Here is a 22,538-nt window from a genome sequence, read left to right on the forward strand (position 1 = left end):
ATGTATTTATGTAATCAGAAAGACTGTCTTTGCAACTATCCATCTGTTTTCTCACCTTATTCATCTGCTTTAAGCTACCTTTAATTAGTTTAATACAGCATGAGAAGTGGCATCTGATCAAGGACATTCATATTTGGCATGGCACAAAAAAGTGAAGATAAATTCGTGGAAAATAAACTTTTTGTTTTTGTGCATACTGAAAGAAATTAACTGATGCTTTTTTGGCAAACTGAAAAATAGGATTCACGAGCATAAACAGGGATTAACCTCTGAATTATTCTTTCTAGCATTTTATTCACCACTGCATGTTAATTAAGGACATCTTGGAATGTTAATGCAAAATATGGTATTTCTATCTGTACTAAGTTTAAAGGAGAAGAACAGAATTCTGGTTAGTTACAGCGCCCAGTTCTGCATCATGGAAATCAAGGGAATGTGTGATTTTAGTGAAAGGCTTGATTTAGTGAACTGAGTATGCTCTGAGCTCAGTTATGATGTTATCAGAAAAAAGTTCATTTATTTCCAGATAATGTTTCTTGTTTGTATCTATTTGAAAAGTTTTGCCTTACCTCTTTGTACTGTTTTAATGTTTCAGCCTAAAGCTGCTTAAACCAGGCCAGGAACCTGTGAAATACCAGGGTCCTAGAGACTTCCAGGCACTGGAAAGCTGGATGTTGCAGACACTAAATGAGGAACCAGCTGTAAGTGAACAGGAAATATTCCCTTCTTCCAGAGTCAGACTGATTTCTTGCCACTGTAGGGGTTAGGTTTTGCTTCACGAGGAAAACCTCGTAAGAATAAAAATTGGATGATGATAAACTGGAACAATGGCCAAATAGCAGTCAACCCCATAATTAAAACTGGCATCCTTTGACTTGTCCTTTGTTTCCTGTATTTAAAACTAAAATTCATGATCTTATTTCAAGGAAATATTAGCCTCTTGACATTTAAGATGGGATTTCCTGGTACACGTTCAGTTGACAAGTATAGGCCACAATTACTTTGTCTTGACTAGGAAAAGTGGTTTAGCTAATACACGCTAGGTAAGTCCAGCATAAATAACCTTTTTCCTAATGAAGATGCAGGGCAACAATTATTAGCTGGTCATGCTGTAGTTTAGTTAAGGCTACAACTCAACCAGCAAAATCAAGTTACAAAGTGCTACCCTATATACACAAGGAAAAGGCTTGAGTTTAGGTCTAGCTCATCTGGCATATTAGATGATCCTGGTGTAAACTTAACTACTTTTCCTAGTCAAGACAAAGCCACAATGATTGCTGAGCTCAGTGGATTAAAATACACAGTTATGCTTAAACAAGATCCATATTAATGTATCTTTTAAAAATTGAAACGTCAAATGTAAAGAAGTTTTAGCAGTGTAGTTTCTAGTAATGTTTTTTCCAGCTCTGATCTAGTTCCTAGAAAATAGTCTTTTTTCTGTTAAGTGACTGACTTAATGTTTGTGACTATTGCAATTTAGTTATAAGATGACTAAATTCTAGTTTGCTCCTTTTCTAATATTGCTGGTTGTGTGGGATTGGGAAAGAGTTCTCAAAGTGGAGTCTTGAATAGCTTGTAATTTATAGATAGCTGAAAGACCTCATAAACTTGTGTGATGGCACATGTGGTTTCTGTGACAGGAGTGGGCCTGATATCTGATAATTAGGGCTGCAGATTTGTCACTGCATTTTTTTAAAAATCAAAAAGTCACGGTAATCTTAGTGAAAGTCACTGGTTTGGTGACTGCTCTGTGACTTTTTTTTTTTTTTTAATTAAAAAGAAGCCCTGACAAGTGAGGGGGCACTGGTTACCCACATCTGCACCCTTTGCCCCCGTACCACAACCCTAATCCCAGCCTGGTACAGAGACAAGGTCAAAGGAGTGAGGGGTAAGGTTGGGGCTGGAGAGAAGGCCTGCCCTGCACTCTCATCCCAGGCACAGGCAGCTCCTGTATCCTGTGGGACTAGGTCCAGGGTTGAGAGGAAGCCTGCACTCACCTCAGGCATGGGCAATGGCAGCTCCTTTGGGACTGGGCCTAACTCCCTGCTCTGTGTGTTGTGACCATGTGGGCATGGTTGCAGTTCCATTCATGTTTGGTCTGTCCCCGTCATGATGTAGGGAGTCAAACCTGAGTGGTGTTGTGTTCCATACATCTGGTTGCAATGCCTGATGCAGAGAGCCAGGCCTAGCCACGTGGGACAGGAGCCTCCATAGCGGGGTGAGTCCTGGATACACAAATTAGTCACAGACAAATGGGAAAATCACATTGTGACCTTTTGTCCTGCCATGACTAACATGTAGCCCTAGTAGTAGTGTTTTGTAAATAGTGTAGGAGCTATTGTGTAATAATTTAAGAAGATTGAGATGTTACAGTTTTATAAGGGCTGTATGTGATCTGGTCACTCAAGGGGGAATTATTGTATATTCAATTGTGAATCTTTCCTGTATTAAGCTAGCTGTTGATGTAGCTTAATAAGGGACCGTGGGAAGAACAAACAGAAAGGCAGTGCAATGGATGTTCAAATGAGCAACCTACATCCAGACACTTGGGATGGGAATTACAAGACTATATGGCATATTTCCAGGGTCCAGTCTGAAGTGACCCTCCTTTCTTGCCAGACTGGGAGCTACAGAGCAAAAGTACAGCAAACAGTTAAGAGGGACTTTTCAGTAGAAGAGGGGGTTGAGAGTCGTTTGTAGGTGAGCTCTGGCAGAGAGACAAGTGAAAGGCAGTCTCTGTGCAGGAGTCTGAAGGAGATGGACCTTCTCATATCCAGGTAATGGTAAGCCTTAGGGGAAAACAGGCATATGTATAGGCTGGCTTATCAGAGAAAAACATATCTTAAAAACAGTATGCTTTTGGTTCTGTATAAATAATACTTTGCTTTAAAGAAGCTGACTGCCACTCTTATTGTGCCCGGAAGGGAACAGAACTGCAGGGTCTGAGCCCAAGTCAGACCTGCTGAGGTAATCACATTTGATATACTGGGAACTGCAGCCAAGGCCCAATTTGAGAGAGGGAGAATCCTGTGGTTCTCCCCCAGGTCAGGTGACTGTTGGAAGTTTGAGGGGAAAGGAAGGTACACTTGAAGAGACCAGGATGGTGGATCACCAGGAGGAAAGACCAGATGCAGTTTGACCAGTAACTGAGATAGTTGCTTTCTGTGTAATATAATGTCAGTTACAAGTAACTGCTTATTAGTGTCCACTTGACACAGACCTTGATACAGAATAAAGATGGAGTAGGAAATATTTTGGGGAATTGGAAAATTGACAAATGGGGATTGTCTTCATTTACACTGCCACATGGAAGCATTATACATGGCCCACTATGTAAGATAGACAGTTCATTTAGTGTACATCTTTTGCATAAGACAGAAATAGTAATTACTTTGTTTCTTTTTAATAGGAGCAAGAATCTGATCTGCAACCACCAAAACTTCCGGAACCTAAACAGGGAATGCATGATCTCTCAGCAGCCAATTTCAAGATGCATATAGCAGAAGGTAATTTAATTATTTTCTTGCAGCTGTGATTGGTACAAATATTTAGATCTAATTAGTGAGAAGCCTGCAATATTTGCTTGATCTTTTGAGGCATATTAGAGAAATGGTGGGTTAGTCTTTAAAAGTATCTTTCTCCCATCTTCTTACCCAAAAATCCGTAACAAGTGGAAAGACAACTCACAAAAAAAAAATCAGTGTTATTACATATTACACGCAATAAATATATTAAAGACATTAGGGTTGTGAAGTGAAACACTCAAAAGTTAGGAAATCGCAGTATTAAGGTTGCACAAGCAATCTTAAATTCATCCCCTAGTTGCATATACATTACGATAGTCTTCAATTACGTGATTGCATACCATTTTTTCCCCCACAGGATCCCATCTTCATTTAGTACACAGGATGGACAGTGCTCAATTAATGAGCCACCCTGCACTATTTTGTTTTATGCTCATGGTTCAGTGTGTGAGTCTAGGCTTTATTTACTGTGTATTATTCAAACTCTTCTATGGAAATACAATTATTTATTTCCTTATGGGCTCTTGTATGGTGCTCATCACTATAGTATCTGAGTGCTTCACAAGCATTAATTTATCTGTACATATTCTACACAGTATATATATATTTCAGCTTCTGCTATGAATGAAGCAGAGGTCCTGCAGACAGCAGCCTCTTTTACTCCACAACCCTAATTCATCCCTAGAGTAAGTATATCCTGTGCATTGAATGAGACAAGCATTCTGTGGAAAAATAGTACGTGATCAAGTAATTAAAACTGTATCATAATGCCTACACACATGAGGGGTGAATTAAGGTTGCACTGGCAACCTTAATTATGTGATTTTCTGATTTTTTTAGTGGTTGACTTTGCACCTTAACATTCTTTTAATAGGTTTTGTGTGTATAATTTCCTAGGATTTAAAAAAAGCAAACTGAAAAAAAACAGAAATTCCATCGTGGGATTATATTGACACTCACATGGTTCGTTGGTAGAGTTGTAATATTTAGATCCACCACACAGATTCCTGCAACTTGAGATAACAGAGTAACTGATAGCTGTAGTAGATTGTCATCTTATATGTGGCCCAGCATTAAAAGGGGATGAGACATGCTCTTTGCCAGTGGGTTTCACAGGTATTGGCTGACCGCAGAGGAATAGTGAGACTCAGGAATCTTGGGTTCCATTCTTGGCCCTGAAGGGGAAAGTTCTCTAGTGGGCACAGACTCTTTTGCCCATTTCTGGCAAGCTTGACCTCTTCTTCCCCGTCTCCTCTAATCTGGCCCTACCCTACTCCTGTCTCTCTCCAGCTCAGGCTTCTTATGCCAATTCCATTCTTCCCTACATAGCCTCTGCTTCTCATTCCAGTCTTATTCTCCTTGCCTAATCAGTCTTAGTTTCCCCTCTCTCTGTTTGCTCTCAGGTTCCCAGTGTCCCCCCTTCTTCTTGCTTAAGCAGTCCCACCTCCCAGCTTTTTGTCCAGTCTGTCTCTCCTTGGCCCCCTCCCCTTCAGTTAGCTCTGAGTTCCACACTCCCTTCCTAGGCTCCCCCTCCAGTCTCTCTCTCTCTCTATTTCATTCCTGGCTTTTTGTCCCAGTATCTTGGTTCAGCAAGCCCCAGCTCTCCCCACACACTACAGCCCTCATCCCATCTCAGTGTTCCCTTGCCTAGCCAAGTAGTTCCCAGTCTCCCCCGTCTCCAGTTTCCCTCACCAGCTCCTAGGGTCTCCACCCCACGTTTCCCTTACTGGCTCCCTGGCTCCTTGCCCAGCTGGTCTCAGTCTCCCCTCCAGTTTCCAGTCATAACACCGTGGCCCGCCCCCTCCTCCCCCGTGCCACTCTTTCCAGACTCTTTGTGCAAGTCTACTCCTTTCCCTCCTCACTGGTCCAGTTCTTGTCCAATCTGCATTCAAATCAGAAGGCTTGCTTTCCTACACTGGTTAGGTGCCAGCAGGGTTGAGTCATTGGGACCACAGGAAAGGCAGGTTCCCAGCTTTCAGTTCTAGTGCCTGCCACTACCCTGGTCCAGAGCAGTCATTATAGGGAAAGTTTATTCTGTGCGCCATTGCCCTGTGCTAGAGCATGCTCAGTGGATGATGTATGAGGAGTCCAGTCACATGTAAGAGTTGCGATATGGTCAGTGAGGATGGAATCTTCAGAGATTTTAACACTCTCTATATTTAGGTTGCATAATACTTCCAGTTATAAAAGATTCTTGTAACTTTACGAAACTCTCTAGCACCTCCATTGTTTGGAACAGACCTTTGAAATTCAACACGAACAACACTCTGGGGCTGGAGACGTAACTTTTTCTTAACCCATGGAATTCCATTCAGGTAGCGTTCGAGTGGGGGTCATGGAAGGAGAGCTAGGTCAGACCTCCCCCTTCCCAACGCAGCCCATTGCCCCCGTGGTCCATCTCTGCCCTCTGGGACTATCACATGGGTCAGGCACTCCCCCAACTCCACGGTTTGGAGACTGGGCTCCCCTCAGTCATCCCTTGGACCCAGCACACCCTGAACCCCGTGCCCCACTCGGGGATAATAGCCTTCCTCTGTTGCTAAGTAATGCAGTTATTTCCATAGTTCAAGTGATAGAAGTTTGTGATGCAGTGCTGAAGGTTCTGGATTCAAATCGATTTCAAAAACCTAAGAAATTGTAACCTAAATTTTTTTGGCTTTTTTTTTTTTAATACAAAGTCCAGTATTTGAAAGTGAGGAGATACCAGATTTAAGATTGCCTTCTGGTACATATGCATTATAAGACCGTTTTTAATTATATGATCACATGGTGTTTTTTCCATTGGATGCCTGTCTCTTTCAGTGCAGAGGGTAGACACATAAGGGAGCAGAATTAAGGTTGCATGGACAACTCTTAAATTTGACATTTCCTAACTTTCAAGTGCTCTGTTTTGCAAACTACATAATCTTTTTCTGTAGTTTTGTATATCTAACATTGTGCATACACCATACAATTTTGTTGTTGTTGGATGAATATTTGGAATTTAAAAAATTAATAATTCTGATTGTATAATCTACATCATCATTGCATTAGCTACCTATTCTAAATGAGAAACGTCAACTTAATAAACTTTAAAAACTCTAATGTTTCAGCTTGGAAACCACATACTAATTAAACTCTCCTATTGTCTGGACCAAAAATATAAGTTAATAGTTTTCCAGTAAGGATTGAAATATGCCTCACAGTAATGGCATTGTTTTTTGTGTGCGATTTCTCATCCCTTTTTAAAACACTAAAGCACACTGAAGCTTTCACTTGTTCATCATTTTGTGGGGACAACACAGAGTGGTGTGAAATGTCAAGTTATTTGTGGCTGATGGACCACAAAAGAGAGATCAGGGGGCAGCAGTGATAAGTGGTGGGCACATTTGCTGCACTTGCGAACTCAGAGGTTCACTGGAGATAAAAAGCTGGACTGAGTCATTAGGATTCCTTACTTTTTAGATCTTTGTTTATATGGTTCCTGGTTAAGAAACTCGACTATAGAGTAAAAATATGAAAAAGGCAACAATCCCAGACAGAAAGTTGTACCAATAAATCTTATTTTCATCAATCTTTCCTTCTGCCTCTCAAGTTTTCTTTCAAATATTTAAACTGGAATGGAATTACAGTAGAACCTGCCTACAGTGAATCTCCATTTATAGTGAAGTTCTGTTAGGAATATTTGCGGGAGGTGAGGGAGGATGGGGGAAGCAGTGAAAAAGACTTAATTTTTATAAGAGGTTTCCATACTTTCGTTTCTCCAGTGACTATACTTTTTCTATGTCCTTGCATTAAAAGCATTTGACATTCTTTTCTCTGTATTTAGTTCCTTTCTGTTTTGTGTTAATATGGCGTTGCCTTGATGTTGGTAGAGTGCTTCTGACTTGACTGCTACATCTACACTAGAGAGTTTACAGCGGACGAGCTGCAACAATGCCATTGTAAGCTCTCCCAGCCGACGGGAGAGAGCTCTCCCATCGGCTTTATTGCTCCAGTCCCATGAGCGGCGTAGCTATGTCAGCGAAACGCTTAGGTCAGTGTAACTTATGTTGCTCATGGGGGTGGCTTTTTAACATAAGCTACATAAGTTATACCACAGTAAGTGCTAGTGTAGACATAGCCTAAACTACTTAGGCCCAGTTTTTTAAAGTTATTGCTGTCACAATGCCTAATTGATTTAGGAGCTTAAATATCATTTTCAGAAGGGATCTAGGCACTTAGGAGTCTAAATCCCATCAACAGCCAATGGGATTTAGACTCTTAAGTGCCTAAATGATTTGTTAATGACAAATCCATGTTTGCTATTACTTATGATTCTAGCTATTCCTCATATCTTTTAGGTGCTTACTAGTTGATTGTTGATTTTTTTCCAGCATCTTTCCAGGTGTCAAAGTTAGGCTGCCTGGTCAGTAATTCCCCAAGTCCTCTTTTTTTCCCCTTTTTAACGATAGGAATATGTTTGCCTTTCTCTAGTTCTGTTTATCTAAATAGTTTGTAACCTGTTCTTTCCCCATTTTGACTTGTGTTCCTTCCCCCATTTTTTAATATTAATCATGTTGAGTATCTGGTCGCTATTAACCTTTTTTAGTGAAATAGGCATTAAATAGCTTAGTCTTCTTGATGTCATTAATTATTAGCCTTTCCTTCCCCGCTGAGTGGAGGACCTACACTTTCCTTCATCTTTCTCTTGCTCCTAATATACTTAAAGTTCCATTTGTTACTACCTTTTATGTCCCTTATTAGGTGCAACTAACTTTGTGCCTTAGCCTTTCTGATTTTGTCCCTACATGCTTGTGCTATTCTTCTGTACTCTTCCGTAGTAATTTGTTTATTTTTCACCTTTTTGTGGGATTCCTTTTTGATTTTTAGGTCATTAAAGAGCTCCTGATGGAGCCATGTTGGCCTCTTACTATTCATCCTATATTTCTTTGCATTGGGATAGTTGGCACCTGTGCGTTTAATATTGTCTCCTTGAGAAACTGCCAGCTCTCCTGAACTCCTTTGTCCCTTAGGTTTTGTTCCCATCGAACCCTATCTACTAGGATTACATGACAAAGATTTAAAAAGTCCTTGTCCCAAAGAGCTTGCAATTTTAACTTAGATAAACACAAACATGAGGATGACAGAGGATCAATGCAAGGAAAAGAGAAGAGTTAATTCAAATAAAGAGTTTTATAGGAATTGAATTCCCATCAAGTCTTTATTTAGCAATGTGTTCAGTGTTCGAAGTTTCTCTTTAAATTATGCTGTTTACTTTTTTCTTCTGCTGTTTTCCACTCTTCAGCAGCGTAGCTGACCCACGTGAATTCTTGTTAGAATAAGAAAATTTAGCAAATGGTTAGATAAAAATTATGCTTTTAATAAATATCTAACTTTGGAGGTGGTTTTTGTGAAGATGGATGGATGGATGAAAGACATGAATTATGCACTGATGTGCTTGGATATGACATTGAAAAACGAGTTCCTGAAATATTTGTGGCCATGTTTAGTTTGTGACATTTCAAACTAACTGTAAATATAAGTGAAGTACTGTACAATGGATATCATTTAAAAATTAATGTTTACTGCACCACACTATTTTATTTTTACGATTCTATTTTCAGATTACCTGTACTTAAGCTGGGAAATACCATGATAAATTTATAATTGGTGGTAAATAGCTACTCTTTAATGACAGCCACTGTTTCAGGTACATATGAATTAAGGCTTCTTTTTTTTTTTTTCTTTCTTTTAAAGGTAATCACTTTATCAAATTCTTTGCCCCTTGGTGTGGCCACTGCAAGGCTTTGGCTCCAACCTGGGAACAGCTGGCTTCAGTTCTTGAACATTCTGAAACTGTCAAGATTGGCAAGGTAGGTTGAAAGCTCTTATTAAACTGTAAATATACCTCCTTTATATTAATCAAGTAGCACGCTACTCATCCTATAGTCTCTAAGCCAAACTTTATTTACTCTATTTTGTATACCACTTGATAAATCATTTCACCTTCACAGATCCCATTTCAATTTTGAGCTGGCTATTTCTCTGATATGTCACATAGACCCAAATATTTTATTTATCCTGACGAGATGGCCAACGCTGAATTGACAAGACCTATTAATTGTAAATAAGGGCATGCCAGAAACTTGTCTGTACCCAGATTACTGTGTTTCAGAGGTATGAACAAACAGAGAGGGCGAATACAGTAGATGATGAGAGGAATATTTTCAGTTTCGATTTTTGTATTGCATTGCCCTTGTCTGTTGCCAGGGCTTCATAAATTTCAAGACTTATTTTCCGTAGTAAAAATTACTCTTCCTCTTCCAATATACTGTATACAGCTGGATAACTTTTTGTAAATTTTAGACCCAATAAAGGCATTATTGATGGGTTGTTTCTCATTATTCATATCCTCCTCCCACCCATGCCCCACCCTGCAAAAAAATTAGTTTAAACTTCTGGGAGACTTCTGTCTTAAAAACTGATATCTTGTCCTGCTTTACTATTTCCCTTAGGGATGATAACCAGATTCTGTGGTGTATTTACCATGGGAGCTTATTATTTGTTCCTGAAGTGACTTCTATGCAGAGGTATGCAGGTGGTCTGGCAACTGCAGTTACTCACTTTATTTGCTGACCCATGCTGAAGTCATGCTGGTGGCTAACAATCTGAATCCCTCAGTGTTCTCTGATGATGCTAAATGTATAGAGGCTAACTTTTTTAAACTCTTAAACCTTCAAAGGTATTAACTTGGTATTTAAAGACTGCTGCCATTAACTTCTAAGTAAAACTGTTAATGACAAAGAAGCTGCAGTCTCTCCTTTCTCTAGCTTAGTAGCACTTTGGGTTGTCACTGGTGATAAGTTAGCCTTGTTACGTGAAAAGCTCTTGGAAAGTTCTTTTTCGCTGTAAGAGTAAACTTCTCTTATGGTGTAGATCAGAGTGAGTCTATTGAGAAATTTAAATGTTTTGAAATCTGGCAACACATTTGAGATTGCTCAGAATAAAGTACCAGAGGATTTTTGTCCTTTGGTACTATCTGTATTAAACAATGATTACTTTTTGAGCATCTGGAATGTTTGCATGAGCTATCTGGTGCAGTTATTGCTTGGTTTAAGTATGTTCTTACTACAGTATTACCCAGTCTTTCTTCATGGAGAGAGTTATAAGTCCATTGTTTTCAAAAGTCCTGTTTTATCCAGTGTTCTATCTTGCATGTTTTAGCCTTTTTTTCCTAATAAAGGCAGTTAGTCTTGTCTCAATGTCTACCTAGTTTTGTGTGACAGGGTACCATGAAACTATTGGAAACTTGTTTTGGCTTGGACTGTGATTCCCTAAGTAGGCAGGAAACATGACCTTCATGTAATCCAGGTGAATGTCAGTAGCACCTTTTACTTTGTGCCTGTAGTCTGTTTACTTGTCCTCACTTCAGTGATCTGTGGCAAAGAATTCCGAACGTTAACTTTAAAAATCGAAGTGCTGTCTCAAGCAGATGCTGAAACCATGCATGTGACATGTAGATTATTTATTTGCTTATTAATCAGATTTGTAAATTAGGGTATGCCTACACAGGGATTAAAAAAAAAATTGCTGTCCCAGGTCAGCTGGCTCAGACTACAGCTTTGGCTCTGGGGCTAAAAAAATTGCTGTGTAGACATATGGGCTTGGGCTGGAGCCTGAGCTCTGGGAACCTCTGAGGGGGGAGGGTCCCAGAGCTCGGCCTCCAGCCGAAGTCCAAATGTCTACACAGCAATATTTAGTCCCACAAGCCCAAGTCAGTTGATCTGGGCCATCCACAGCTGTACTGCAGATCTTTTATCCCTGTGTAGATGTAATCTCTGTCCTTACAAATTGGCTTGTGGCAACATTAGAATCTAATTTGAATTCCAGTTGCTCAGCATTTGGAATTTCCCTTGTACTGAAGTCAAGTTACTAGCTGTTTGATTTCTGATTTCAAAGTACTTCTATATGATTTAAAAAATAAGCAAAATAATAAAACAGACCAGTAAATCCTTATATTGAAAATTTAGGTTTCAAATTCTTAACATATGAGTATTGGGTGCCCTCCTGCCCAGGTTGTAATTTTTTTCACTCTGCGAATACTGAATACTTGTTTTAACTAGCATATTAAATCTTAGTTCCTTTGTTCTTTTCTGCTCCTACCTCTACTTTCCCTGAACAGCTTGAGAGAGATTTGGAACACAGACTTAAATGGCTTTCAAGACAAGACTTGTAAATTATTCCAATTAGGTTCTGACAAACCTTGCATTTCTCTGTAGATACATATTGTGAAATATGAAATATAAAGGGTATGATGCTATGTTTGGAACAGGATGGATTTTATTCCATATGAGTGAATGATTATAACTATTTTAAACTTTAGGTTGACTGTACACAGCATTATGAAGTCTGTTCTGAAAACCAAGTTCGTGGATATCCCACCCTCCTCTGGTTTAGGAATGGTGAAAAGGTAAGGCTGCAAATACAGTACAAGGTCAAACCCTTTATTCCTCTGTGAAGACAAGCAGGCTTGTAGAATGTTCTTGCATGTTGGGAGAAGTTGGCTTATTTGAATATATTTTAAAGCCTCTTTATAAGAGATGTAAAGATGGACAATATGAATGGGGCAGTGTCTGGGATGGGGTGGTGACTGCTTTCATTTGTGCCACAAATAAATCATCTAACATAGTTGTGCATCCTGGTCTGCAAATAACCAAAAACCATACATTTGTTCATAAACCAGGGATAGATATCTCAAAACATACCAACTTATGAGAGAACTCTAGGTATATTTTCATCTTCCAACTTTATCCTTACATGTAAAAGTGTCTAGAAATATAGATGAAATAGACAAAATAGAATCTCCCCCTCGCCCCTGATGTTGCCTCTCCAGATTCACATTCATGGGTATTGCATGGCCCTGGAGCCATCAGCTCAGAGCAGTGCCTGTTGAGTTCACAAGTCTGAACATTTGAAGTGAGGTTGTAAGAATCCTGTGGCTCCAGTTGCGAAGGACTCTGAAGAGGTTAGGGAAATGAGGAGTGCAGATCTGCAAAGGCAATATATTTGAACAACACCAAATAAGCTTTACTGTAAGTAATATTTTCCTCCTAAGAGAATTGCCTCTGAAGATCTTCACATTTGGGAGATTTACCAGAAGTAACTCTAAAGGGGGACTAATTAAACAAGAATCACAGAACTGCTTTCAAGTATTGGGGTAAGATTGAAATTAGTGAGAATAGTGCTGCATATGAATAGAGCTGAAAGTGCTAACTTTACAAATTAAGTCATGCTTACGTAGTCTATTAAGTTAATCTGCCTTAGAGCTAGTGGAATGAGCTCTAAACTTCTTATTTAGGAAGACATCAACTCAACTGCAACAAGTCTAAACACAAAGAATAACCCATTTCTGAAGTCTTTCAGGTAATTCATTACCAGACTATCACAAAAGAGTGTGAACAGCCTCGATAACTTTCCAATGGGTGTCATCGTATCTAAATAAGTTATCACTCTGTGTCCAGTTTACGCATCTATTTCCCCAAGTAACTGGTATTAGGAAGAAAACTGGAAGGTTTGTGTTGCAATGCAAATTAGCCTACAGCCACCTTAAGTAAAAAGTTTGGGGTAAGGATGTGAATCTTTGTGGAACATAGCCACCAAGGTGGCCATGAAAGCCTGTAACAGAATTTTCACTTCTACTCTGAACTTCTGGCGGGAGAACGACAGTTGGGAATGGTGATTTAAGCTGACGGCTGTGGAGACAGCCTTAACAGCAGAGAGCAACACAGCAAAGGCTCTTAAGCACAGGGAACATTCTGACCTTACAAAACAATTTCCAAGATGCTTTATGTTGTTGTCCCAGGAGACTATTGGTGGCCCCAAATAATAATGTATTTCATCAGGAGCACCACACATTAATAGCCATTACAAAGAGCTATGGTCACTTCAGAGTAGGCTTTCCTGACAAGATGAGTATTTTTTGAACTACTTATCCATTAGTGAAGATAAAGTTGCTCCTATTCCCTTGGACCTTTCAGCTGCTTCCAAAACCAGAAACTGAGAAGAAAAAAAATAAAAACTCTACTGTTATGCTGGGTAAAAATGAGTCTCCTTTTTAGCCACTGCCCTGGGGAACTACGGATCTGGCAAGGTCAAGTTGGCCTTTATCAACATCCTGCTATTCCCTCATGCTGGACTCCCCTCAGAATCAGAAAGATGTTTCTTTGGACAAGTGTGACATCCAGAAATAAAACTTCCAACCATTTGACCCAGCAACTCCTGGAAAATTTTATAGTTGTCCAATGGGAAGGTCATGATACTGTTCAATAAGGGGGGAACTGCTTCAGCCAGTTGAGCATTGTCACCATCGTTGTCATCATCTTACTCCTCATAATTGAAATTTGGCATGTCATCAGTACTGGAAAGAGGTAGGTAAGGTCTCCAAGGGTGGTGGAGGAGAAAAAAATGGGCAGAGCTCTGTCCTGCTGAAATGGATAAGAATGAGCAGGTACAGACTTCTTGGGATCTTGGAGCTCCCTGGTTTAGACTGGGGGTGTCGGGGAGGGACAGAGCCACAGCTATTTGGACATGGATCATATGAATGGCAAAGATGCGAAGTCTGCAGTGTTCCCCAAAGGCATAGGAGATGACTAAAGAGGCATGTCTGTCTCACTCAGAAGGTGTAGGAAAGTTTGTAAACAGTACGTTGAAAAGATATTTCAAATCTAAGGTACATCTCATAGCTCACACCTGAGGGGGCTGAAATTGACCCCAAAGACTTCTGGGACTTACTGGAATCTGAGATTCCAAAACTGAAGACTTGTCAAAGGAAGTACTCGATTTAACCAACAGAACACATTGACAACAGATCAAACTAAAGCATAGAGACTAAATCTGATCGTTTACTGTATTTTTTCTTACACTGTGTTTAACACACTGAAGAGAATCTTTGTGATCCTGAGAGCTAGAAACAAGGGCTAACTTCTTTTAGAAATGAGGGGCCAAGATTTTGAGTGCTTCTAATTCCATGTTTTACTCTAGACAGCCACTTTTTAAAGTCTTGAATCTTTCTTTTAAATGACAGTTTAGGTTCTAAAGTACAAGGGAAGGATTCCATGGCAAATTCTGAATCCTTGGAGTAAACTTAGTCTTGTACATATGTTTACAGATCACAGAGCATTTTATTATGAATATGCGTATTACATGATCTATTATAGATATTTACCATGTTTATCTTTAGATAAAATCCAAAACCCCAGAAAACTCTATTTGCTAAACAACCAATATGTATTTTCACAAATGGTTTAATTGTAGGCTGACCAGTATAAAGGAAAGAGGGATTTGGATTCATTAAAAGAATATGTAGATTCTCAGCTACAAGATGCCAAGAATGCCCCAGAAGCTGATAAGCCATCTGAAGTTCCACAACAGCCTACAGAACCCACTCATGATGAGGTAAGTGGACTGTGCTGTAAAATTGTATCAAAAATCTGTATTCCAACAGATCTACTGCCACTTCCTGTCATTTATCGTAAAGTTTGTGATGGCTAAAGTGGTAACTTAGTAACCTGTAAACAATAACTTTGCAAACCTTGCCAAACATGTTTGCATGCAAAGCTTTTAATAAAGTTAGTATCAGACATTTTAGGTTAGCAGTTGCTGTTGAGGAACATAGAACCTTAAGCCTTTCTAATGCTTTTACTAACCTGATGCATTGGAAAACTTTGGGGGAAAAAACAAAACTGCCCATATGTCATTATAGTCACGGTAAATTGTTTAGAGGGTTGCATGCATATCCATCTACAGATAGATTTTAAAAACAACTTCGTTTTTTTTTGTCTACTAAATTTAGCATGTTGTGTGTCTTTCACATAGTCAGAATCCTTGTGACATCATATTTGGTTGTTTTGGAGATGATTGTCACAAACAGGATTCTGACCTGAAATAGGAAAGAGACAGCAGGAACAGGTGAGCATCTGAAAAATAATGATACTGTATTTATAGGGAAAGAAAGGATGGAGGGGAAAAATCCCGCAAAAGGTGGGGGAAGAGCAAGAATTGGGGAGGGAAATATGAATGTGATAGTGTGGGAAATTATGACAGTAAAAGTTTTGAGTTTGGAATGACTGCATTAATTGTGTGTTGGAGCTACAGGGAGTTATGCAGATTGCCAAGCAAATGGTAATAAAACAATAGTACTCTACGTGGTCACACTTCATCACTTTAGGTTTTTGTCTTAAAAAAAACCCACACACTTGCTTTTCATCTTTGGTTTTTATTGCAACTAATGTGCAAATACAATCATTGAGAAATTGTAACATCAACAAGTACAGCCTAAGTTCAGTTTATATTATAATTGTGGTTTGCAAAAGAAGTTTTTGTTATGCCCACAAAATGTGGGATGGTAATGGATGTATAAAATTAAAATACATGTGAGAGATTATTTGTTCCTCTGGTAATTTATAGTAGGTCAAAGTTTAATATCTAATTTTCAGATAAAATCAGTCTTAATAAAATAATTACATTTAGTTTCATGACCTAACAATATTTTTTGTAAATGTTGTTAACCAACATCTTTAATATTGAATTTAAGTGTTCTATCTAAGATAGGGCTTTAGTGAATTGACTTTTTCATTTGATTTGACTTTTAATATAAAACTGAGAAATACAGAGAAGTTTAATTAAAAAACTTATTGATATCTTTTCCTCTTTGATTTTTGTTCTCTTAAAGTAAAAGATCCTTTTTTATTGGGGTAAGAAGTAGTAGTGTCAGTTCCCTCTTTCATTTATTCCCAGTTGTAACTTGAGGCTTTTATAGAAAGTAGATTTGGTCATTCATCACAGACTTCTCATCTGAACTTTCATTTGAAGCCCGCCCTCTCCCACACACAATTTTTTAGAGCAGAAGTTTAATCCTTATTTGGTAGACTGAACTCAATTTTATGTCCATTCAAATGACTAAACTGCACATAAAATGTTGTCCTTTTTTTGGTATAAAATACATACTTAGTTAGTATTCTTGTTGGTGTTCATGTGGTGTTTTTTGCATTTTACACTTGACATGCAAATGTTTGTTTCTGGTGACAAGTCTGTTTACTTTACATAGAGTAACGACACAGTAGGAGAGCTTTTAAAGATATTATCAGAATGGCCTAGATAGCTCATTTAATTTACACATTAGTATTTTTTTAACTGTTCAGACTAATTGTTAGCTCAGTGATTCCATAGGAAGTTGCATGACAGCATATGAAAATGAAGTTGAAGGTTCATTAGCTGCTAGACACTTAGCCTTTCAGATACTACAAAGTTACATATTTGGGTACACTATTTTTCAACAAATGGGTGAAAATGACCTTGAAATATTTTAATTTCTTGGCATATAAGGGAAAAACATCATTTGGGGGTTGGCAGTGGCATACGCTGCTAATCTGATTGAAGAGATCTGGCAGTGACAGCAGCAGTTTTGAGAGTTTCTCTTTAACATATTTCAGGAGTTCAAAGAACTGACTTCTTATACAATTTTGACTTGTGTTTCTCTTGACAGGCTACAGTCCTGTCTCTCTCTGAAAAAGACTTTGACCAAACCATTGCTAAAGGGGTTACCTTTATTAAATTCTATGCTCCATGGTAAGTAGTTTTTGTATAAATTATCCTGAATTATTGGTATTTAGCTTTTTATTCATTATTTGGTGTGAGTTTTGTGCTCCTACATAATTTTTATTTAGATATATAAAATGCATTAAATCTTAACTTGTGTACAAAGGTTGAATAAGTAAATATTTATAAACAAGCAGAGTGGCAGCAAAATTCTCCTATCTATTGTCCCCTGAGAGAGACTGGCAAAACCCACCTTGCTGCATACCCAGAATCAAATCCAGGCACTGGCAGACATGAGGGGAAAGGAGGGAAGTGACATTTCCTTTGAAGACTCACCACCTAAGGACGACTTGACTTGGTTTAAACTGGCTGTTGCTTGAGCACCTCTGGTGATCTCAGTTTTCTTGGAATCATACAAGGGGAGAGGTGCTCTCTGCATCAGAGCAGGGCCCAAACTGTTTAGGACTTCTGAGGTTAGAAACTTCACCTGGAAATCAGTTGGGAGTCAGTGCATCTGATGAAGTGAGCTGTAGCTCACGAAAGCTTATGCTCAAATAAATGTGTTAGTCTCTAAGGTGCCACAAGTCCTCCTTTTCTTTTTGCGGGTACAGACTAACACGGCTGCTACTCTGAAACCAGTGCAGACCATGGAGCACAGGTATAATGTGTTACTACTGGAGTCCTATTTATTATCTTGTCACCAGAATGCAAAGCACTAGCTGCAATTTCCAGGTGGTCTTAAGGTGAAGTTGCATGTAATGCGTGTTAGCTACAGTGACCCACCCTTGATGTGACCAGCATGGATGACCGTGGTGAAGTCTGCATTAGGGTTGCCTGCCAGGTGTCCAGTTTTCAACCAGAATGCCAGGTCGAAAAGGGACCCTGGTGGTTCCAGTCAGCACTGCTGACCAGGCTGTTAAAAATCTGGTCGGCAGTGCTGCAGGGCTAAGGCAGGCTAATCCCTACCTGTCCTGGTGCTGCGCTGCACTGGAAGTGGCCAGCAGGTCTGGCTCCTAGGCCAGGGGCAGCCAGGAGGCTCTGCACACTGCTCTCACCTGCAGGCACTGCCCCTCCCCTCCCCCCCCCCCCCCGAGCTCTATTGGCTGCGGTTCCTGGCCAATAGGAATGTGAAGTCAGTGCTTGGGCAGGGGCAGCCCGTGGAGCCCCGTGGCCGTCCCTGCCTAAGCACTGACTTCACATTCCCATTGGCCAGGAACCGCAGCCAATGGCGCTTGGGGCGGGGGGGGGCAGTGCCTGCAGGTGAGAGCAGTGTGCAGAGCCTCCTGGGTGCCGCTGGCCTAGGAGCCCGACCTGCTGGCCATCAGTGTGGAGTCGGGACAGGAAGGGAGCCTGCCTTAGCCCCACTGCCCTGCTGACTGGGAGCTGCCCACGGTAAGCCTGCATCCCACCCCCCTCTGCCCAGCCCTGACCCCCCCCAAACTCAGAGCCAGCCTCCTGCACCCCCAGCCCAGAACCTGTATCCCAACCCTCAGCCCCCCCTGCACTCCAAACCCCTTAGCCCCAGCCCTACCCCAGAGCCCTCACCCCCTCCCACACCTCAACCTCCCACACTCTGAATCCCTTGGCCCCAGCCTGGAGCCCCCTCCTGCCCCTCAAACCTCTCATTTCTGGCCCCACCCTGCAGCCCCTCATCCCCAATTAGAGCCCACCCTCTCGTGCACCCCAACCTCTTGCCCAATGAAAGTGAGTGAGGGTGGGAGAAAGTGAGTCACTGAGGGAGGGGGAACGTAGTGAGTGCAGGCGGGGCCTCGGGGAAGGGGATGGGACCTAGGGGAAGAGGCAGGGCTTGGGTGTTTGGTTTTGTGCGATTAGAAAGTTGGCAACCCTAGTCTGCATGCAGTGGAAAAATTCCCAAATGATTCATTTAGATTTGGTATCTGCTTGTTACTGGAATGCCCAGCACAGCTGGTACATGTAATAAGACCCTAATGTTGCAAACCTGTGTAACAAACACATCATTGCTCCCCACACCCGAGAGGAGTGACAATTTCATTACTTTCTTCCACAAACTTCAGTCATACGTAGATTGAGCCTCAGGCAGCTAGCTCTCCTTCCTACCCCGATCTGTTAGTGGGCTCCACCTCACTGGCTGTGTTGGAAGAGATGGAAAAAGCTGAATGTCATTGTGTGCAGAAGACAATGTAATTCAAATTTCCTCACCCATCCTCTGATTAACCCCCAAGATGCATTGAACAGGAAGGGGTGATGGAATAGAAAACTGTTATACTTGTATTGAAGTGCTAGTATTTCAGAGCAGTAAGTTAGCCATATGTAGTGCAGCAGTACTAGGCAAAAGCAACCAACAATTTAATATGTTCAGCAATCTCAGATTTTACTGTGGTTTATTTTGAGATGGGGAAATGCTATTCTTACCATTTACAAGAAGTATCATGGAATTTTTAATTTGTACCTAGCAGAGTGAGTGATCATGCCTCTCAGCATAGCACTATTCCCTATTTTTAAACTGCAATTTCAGCCCTGGCTGTGAGCCCAAGTCATGGTGTGGGATCCATAATCTACTGACTCTGATGTGTGAGAGCTATCCCTGAGCCATGCTGAGAGTGATGGGGTGCTTCTGCTAGAGGGCCACTAATGTTACCCTATTATGCATGAGAGATACTCTGGGGGAAGAAGAGAAACACAGTAAATTAAATTGTAAAATCAGAGTAGAACTGCTAGAAGACTTGTCATGGCTTTTTCTTACCCAAAAGATCAGCTTCTTATGTCTATTCAGTATTAATATTGATATTTGTATACTAAAAAACAGTGCTTGCCTTTGCTGTGTTGCCTTCTGCGCTCATTCCCAGCATATTCTGCTGCTACTTTCTTGATTCCTGTCTGAAAGCAGATTGTATGCTTCCACAGCAGTACAGTAATTTTTGTACAGTGGTGATTCTTCGAATAGTTTGGGTTCTGTAAAATAACTTGTTGATTTCATTGTCAAAAATTAACTGCTTTTTTACTCATCACGGTAGACTCAATGCAGCTAAGAGGAAATTAGGTGAATTCTCTTTAATATATATCATAAATGGAATTGTCTGCTGTTCACTTTATACCTGTGCAGCGCCTCTGAAGGCAGATGTGGTTGCACAGGACCAGATTTTGCCTACACAACCTTTTACAGGCTATGATGCACAAGGAGGAAAGAATCTGGCTTGATTCAGAACCCAGATGTAGTTTGCAGGGTTGGGAATTAGTTTTCTGAGCTCAATATAAAGAGAATTGAGAGACAAAAGTGGAATCCCAATAAGCCCTTTTCGTTAATTTTCAGAGTAGAATTACACTTTAAATACCTTCCCCTCTTCTCACTGGATTCTAAAAGGGTACTGGTACATGGGGCAAATTCCAAAAGAATGCCAGATGGCAATTGAGGAAGGGTGTATTAAACACAGAACCAACCTATTAGCTGCTGCCAGAGAGGATAGATTGGTTATCACAAAGTTGTAGTTTAGGAAACTGTTTGCTACATTCATGTAGTTGGTATCCTATTCTTAGCTCAAAAATCATGCCTGTGTATACAATTGTAGTTCATTGTATATAAATGACCTTTTCCCTTTCCGAGTAGATTAATTTGTGTTTGGCTAAGCAAACACTATTAGGTTGAGATCTACTTTTGCCCCTCAGTTTATTTTAGGTAAATATTAACATTAAGTTGCACAGTAAGTATGAGACCATCTTGTCTTAATTGTTTTTGTGCGTGGTCAGTAATGCTTTTACACTCCGTGTATATTAACAGAAGAGTTCAAATATATACTTGTTTTCTGAATTGTAGAATGAAAACTCTGGCAGAGACTTGTCACCATCTTTGTCGATGCCTGAATCAAGCCTTAAGATACTCATGGGCTTCTGTAACCACCAACCTAAGGTGCAACTGAGGCAGAACAAAATGAGAAATGCATAGATCTTTAAATTCTAAAGTACTTTTTTTACGGATTTATTTCTTGGAGGCAACTATAGAATTAAAGTTCAAAAACCTACATCTAGAGGCCCACATTCTAATGTTATGATACTGCAAATTAATAATTGTGGTGTAAATCATCCATGGACCTGTCCACTCTAAGTCTCACTTGAACGGAGTTACTCTAAATGTACAACTGTGTAATGCAGATCAGAATCTGGCCAGTATGTTGTGTTTGTCTGTAGAGAGCAAAAATCACAGGCAAACAAACTACTTATTTCCAGATTTAGCCAATATGTACAGTAATAATGGTAAAATAACAATGGAAGCAAATGCTATGTGACTTGCCTGAGGATGGTAAGGGAGAAGAGGACAAAGCTAATGTGTGAAGGATTGTTTTTAATTTTCAGGAAGTTTAAATTTAAGATGGAAAATACATTAAGCTACTTGAGTCCCCTTTATTGCAGAGTTCAGGGTGTGAGAAACATTATGCATTTTTCATTAGCATTAATATAGGAACTTGAATTTTATAGTGCCAGGAGGCTACATTATTAAAAGGGGGGTGGGGTTGGGATAAAAACTTTTGTCAGGAAAACAGAAGTCTCATTTTATGTCATAAATTTTGTGCAATATGACTTAAAAACAGACACACCCCTTGAGAGGTGACTAATCAATCAGTGTCTTGGGTTAGCTTTGGTGGGAGAAAGGGAAGTGACATGATGGAGAGAATTAATGTACTGTACATGCCCAGTAGCTTATTTAAAACTTTAAAAGTGTAACCTTTTAAACAATTTATCAGTTTGTGGCTTGATACAAGCAACTTTATTTAAATATATTCCGTGATCTTTTTCATGTTTGCTTTCACAAGCTTCTGGTGGGTGAGAGATGTTAATGCACTATTTCACACAATACTGTACCAGAAGAGACTACATAAAAGCCAGAAACTATTTTAGCCTTCAAATCATCTGACTTATTTCAAATACACGAGTAATCCACCTTGTCCACTTACATAATTGTCATTTTGGCCCATATCATTAAGGAGGTAGGAGAGAGCACATTTTATGGATGTCATAACAAAGCTGCTAGGGCATACACTGGAAGATGTCTGCTGAACACATGTCTGTCTGTTTCTAGGTGCGGTCACTGTAAGAACTTGGCTCCAACTTGGGAGAACCTCTCCAAAGAACAATTTCCAGGTTTGACAGATGTCAAAATAGCAAAAGTAGATTGCACCATCGAACGTAATGTCTGCAACAGATTTTCTGTAAGTGTGGATGGTTTAAAATTAATTGGATAATCTTAAATAATTTGTACCCCAGGTTGAAGTCTCCAGTAATTTGCCCAGGTGGCAGTTCACTGTAGAGTGCAGTGATCCTGTCACTGCACTCACTTCAGAAGTTACTCTTCTCATGAAGGGGGGAAAACAGAGGGATGGTTACCTGGTGGTTAGGAATGTCCCTGTGCTAGTGAATATTTAAATATCTTATATAAAATGGAACAGCTTCAGCAAGAGACCCACTGCAATGGTTAGGGCACTC

At 40.0% G+C, this 22,538-nt stretch overlaps 1 protein-coding gene across 1 annotated transcript in view; it reads left to right on the plus strand.

Moving 5' to 3' along the window:
* Nucleotides 1-22,538, plus strand: part of TXNDC5 (thioredoxin domain containing 5) — a 38,624-nt gene that overhangs the window by 14,156 nt on the left and 1,930 nt on the right. The window contains exons 3-9 of the mRNA XM_077810663.1: nt 596-701; nt 3,410-3,506; nt 9,243-9,358; nt 11,869-11,955; nt 14,799-14,939; nt 17,029-17,111; nt 22,135-22,264. Of these exons, the coding sequence (XP_077666789.1) occupies nt 596-701; nt 3,410-3,506; nt 9,243-9,358; nt 11,869-11,955; nt 14,799-14,939; nt 17,029-17,111; nt 22,135-22,264 (760 nt within the window). The remainder of the gene's footprint in view (nt 1-595; nt 702-3,409; nt 3,507-9,242; nt 9,359-11,868; nt 11,956-14,798; nt 14,940-17,028; nt 17,112-22,134; nt 22,265-22,538) is intronic.

Source organism: Eretmochelys imbricata, chromosome 2 (genome assembly GCF_965152235.1).
Source record: "Eretmochelys imbricata isolate rEreImb1 chromosome 2, rEreImb1.hap1, whole genome shotgun sequence".
Taxonomy (NCBI): Eukaryota; Metazoa; Chordata; order Testudines; family Cheloniidae; genus Eretmochelys; species Eretmochelys imbricata.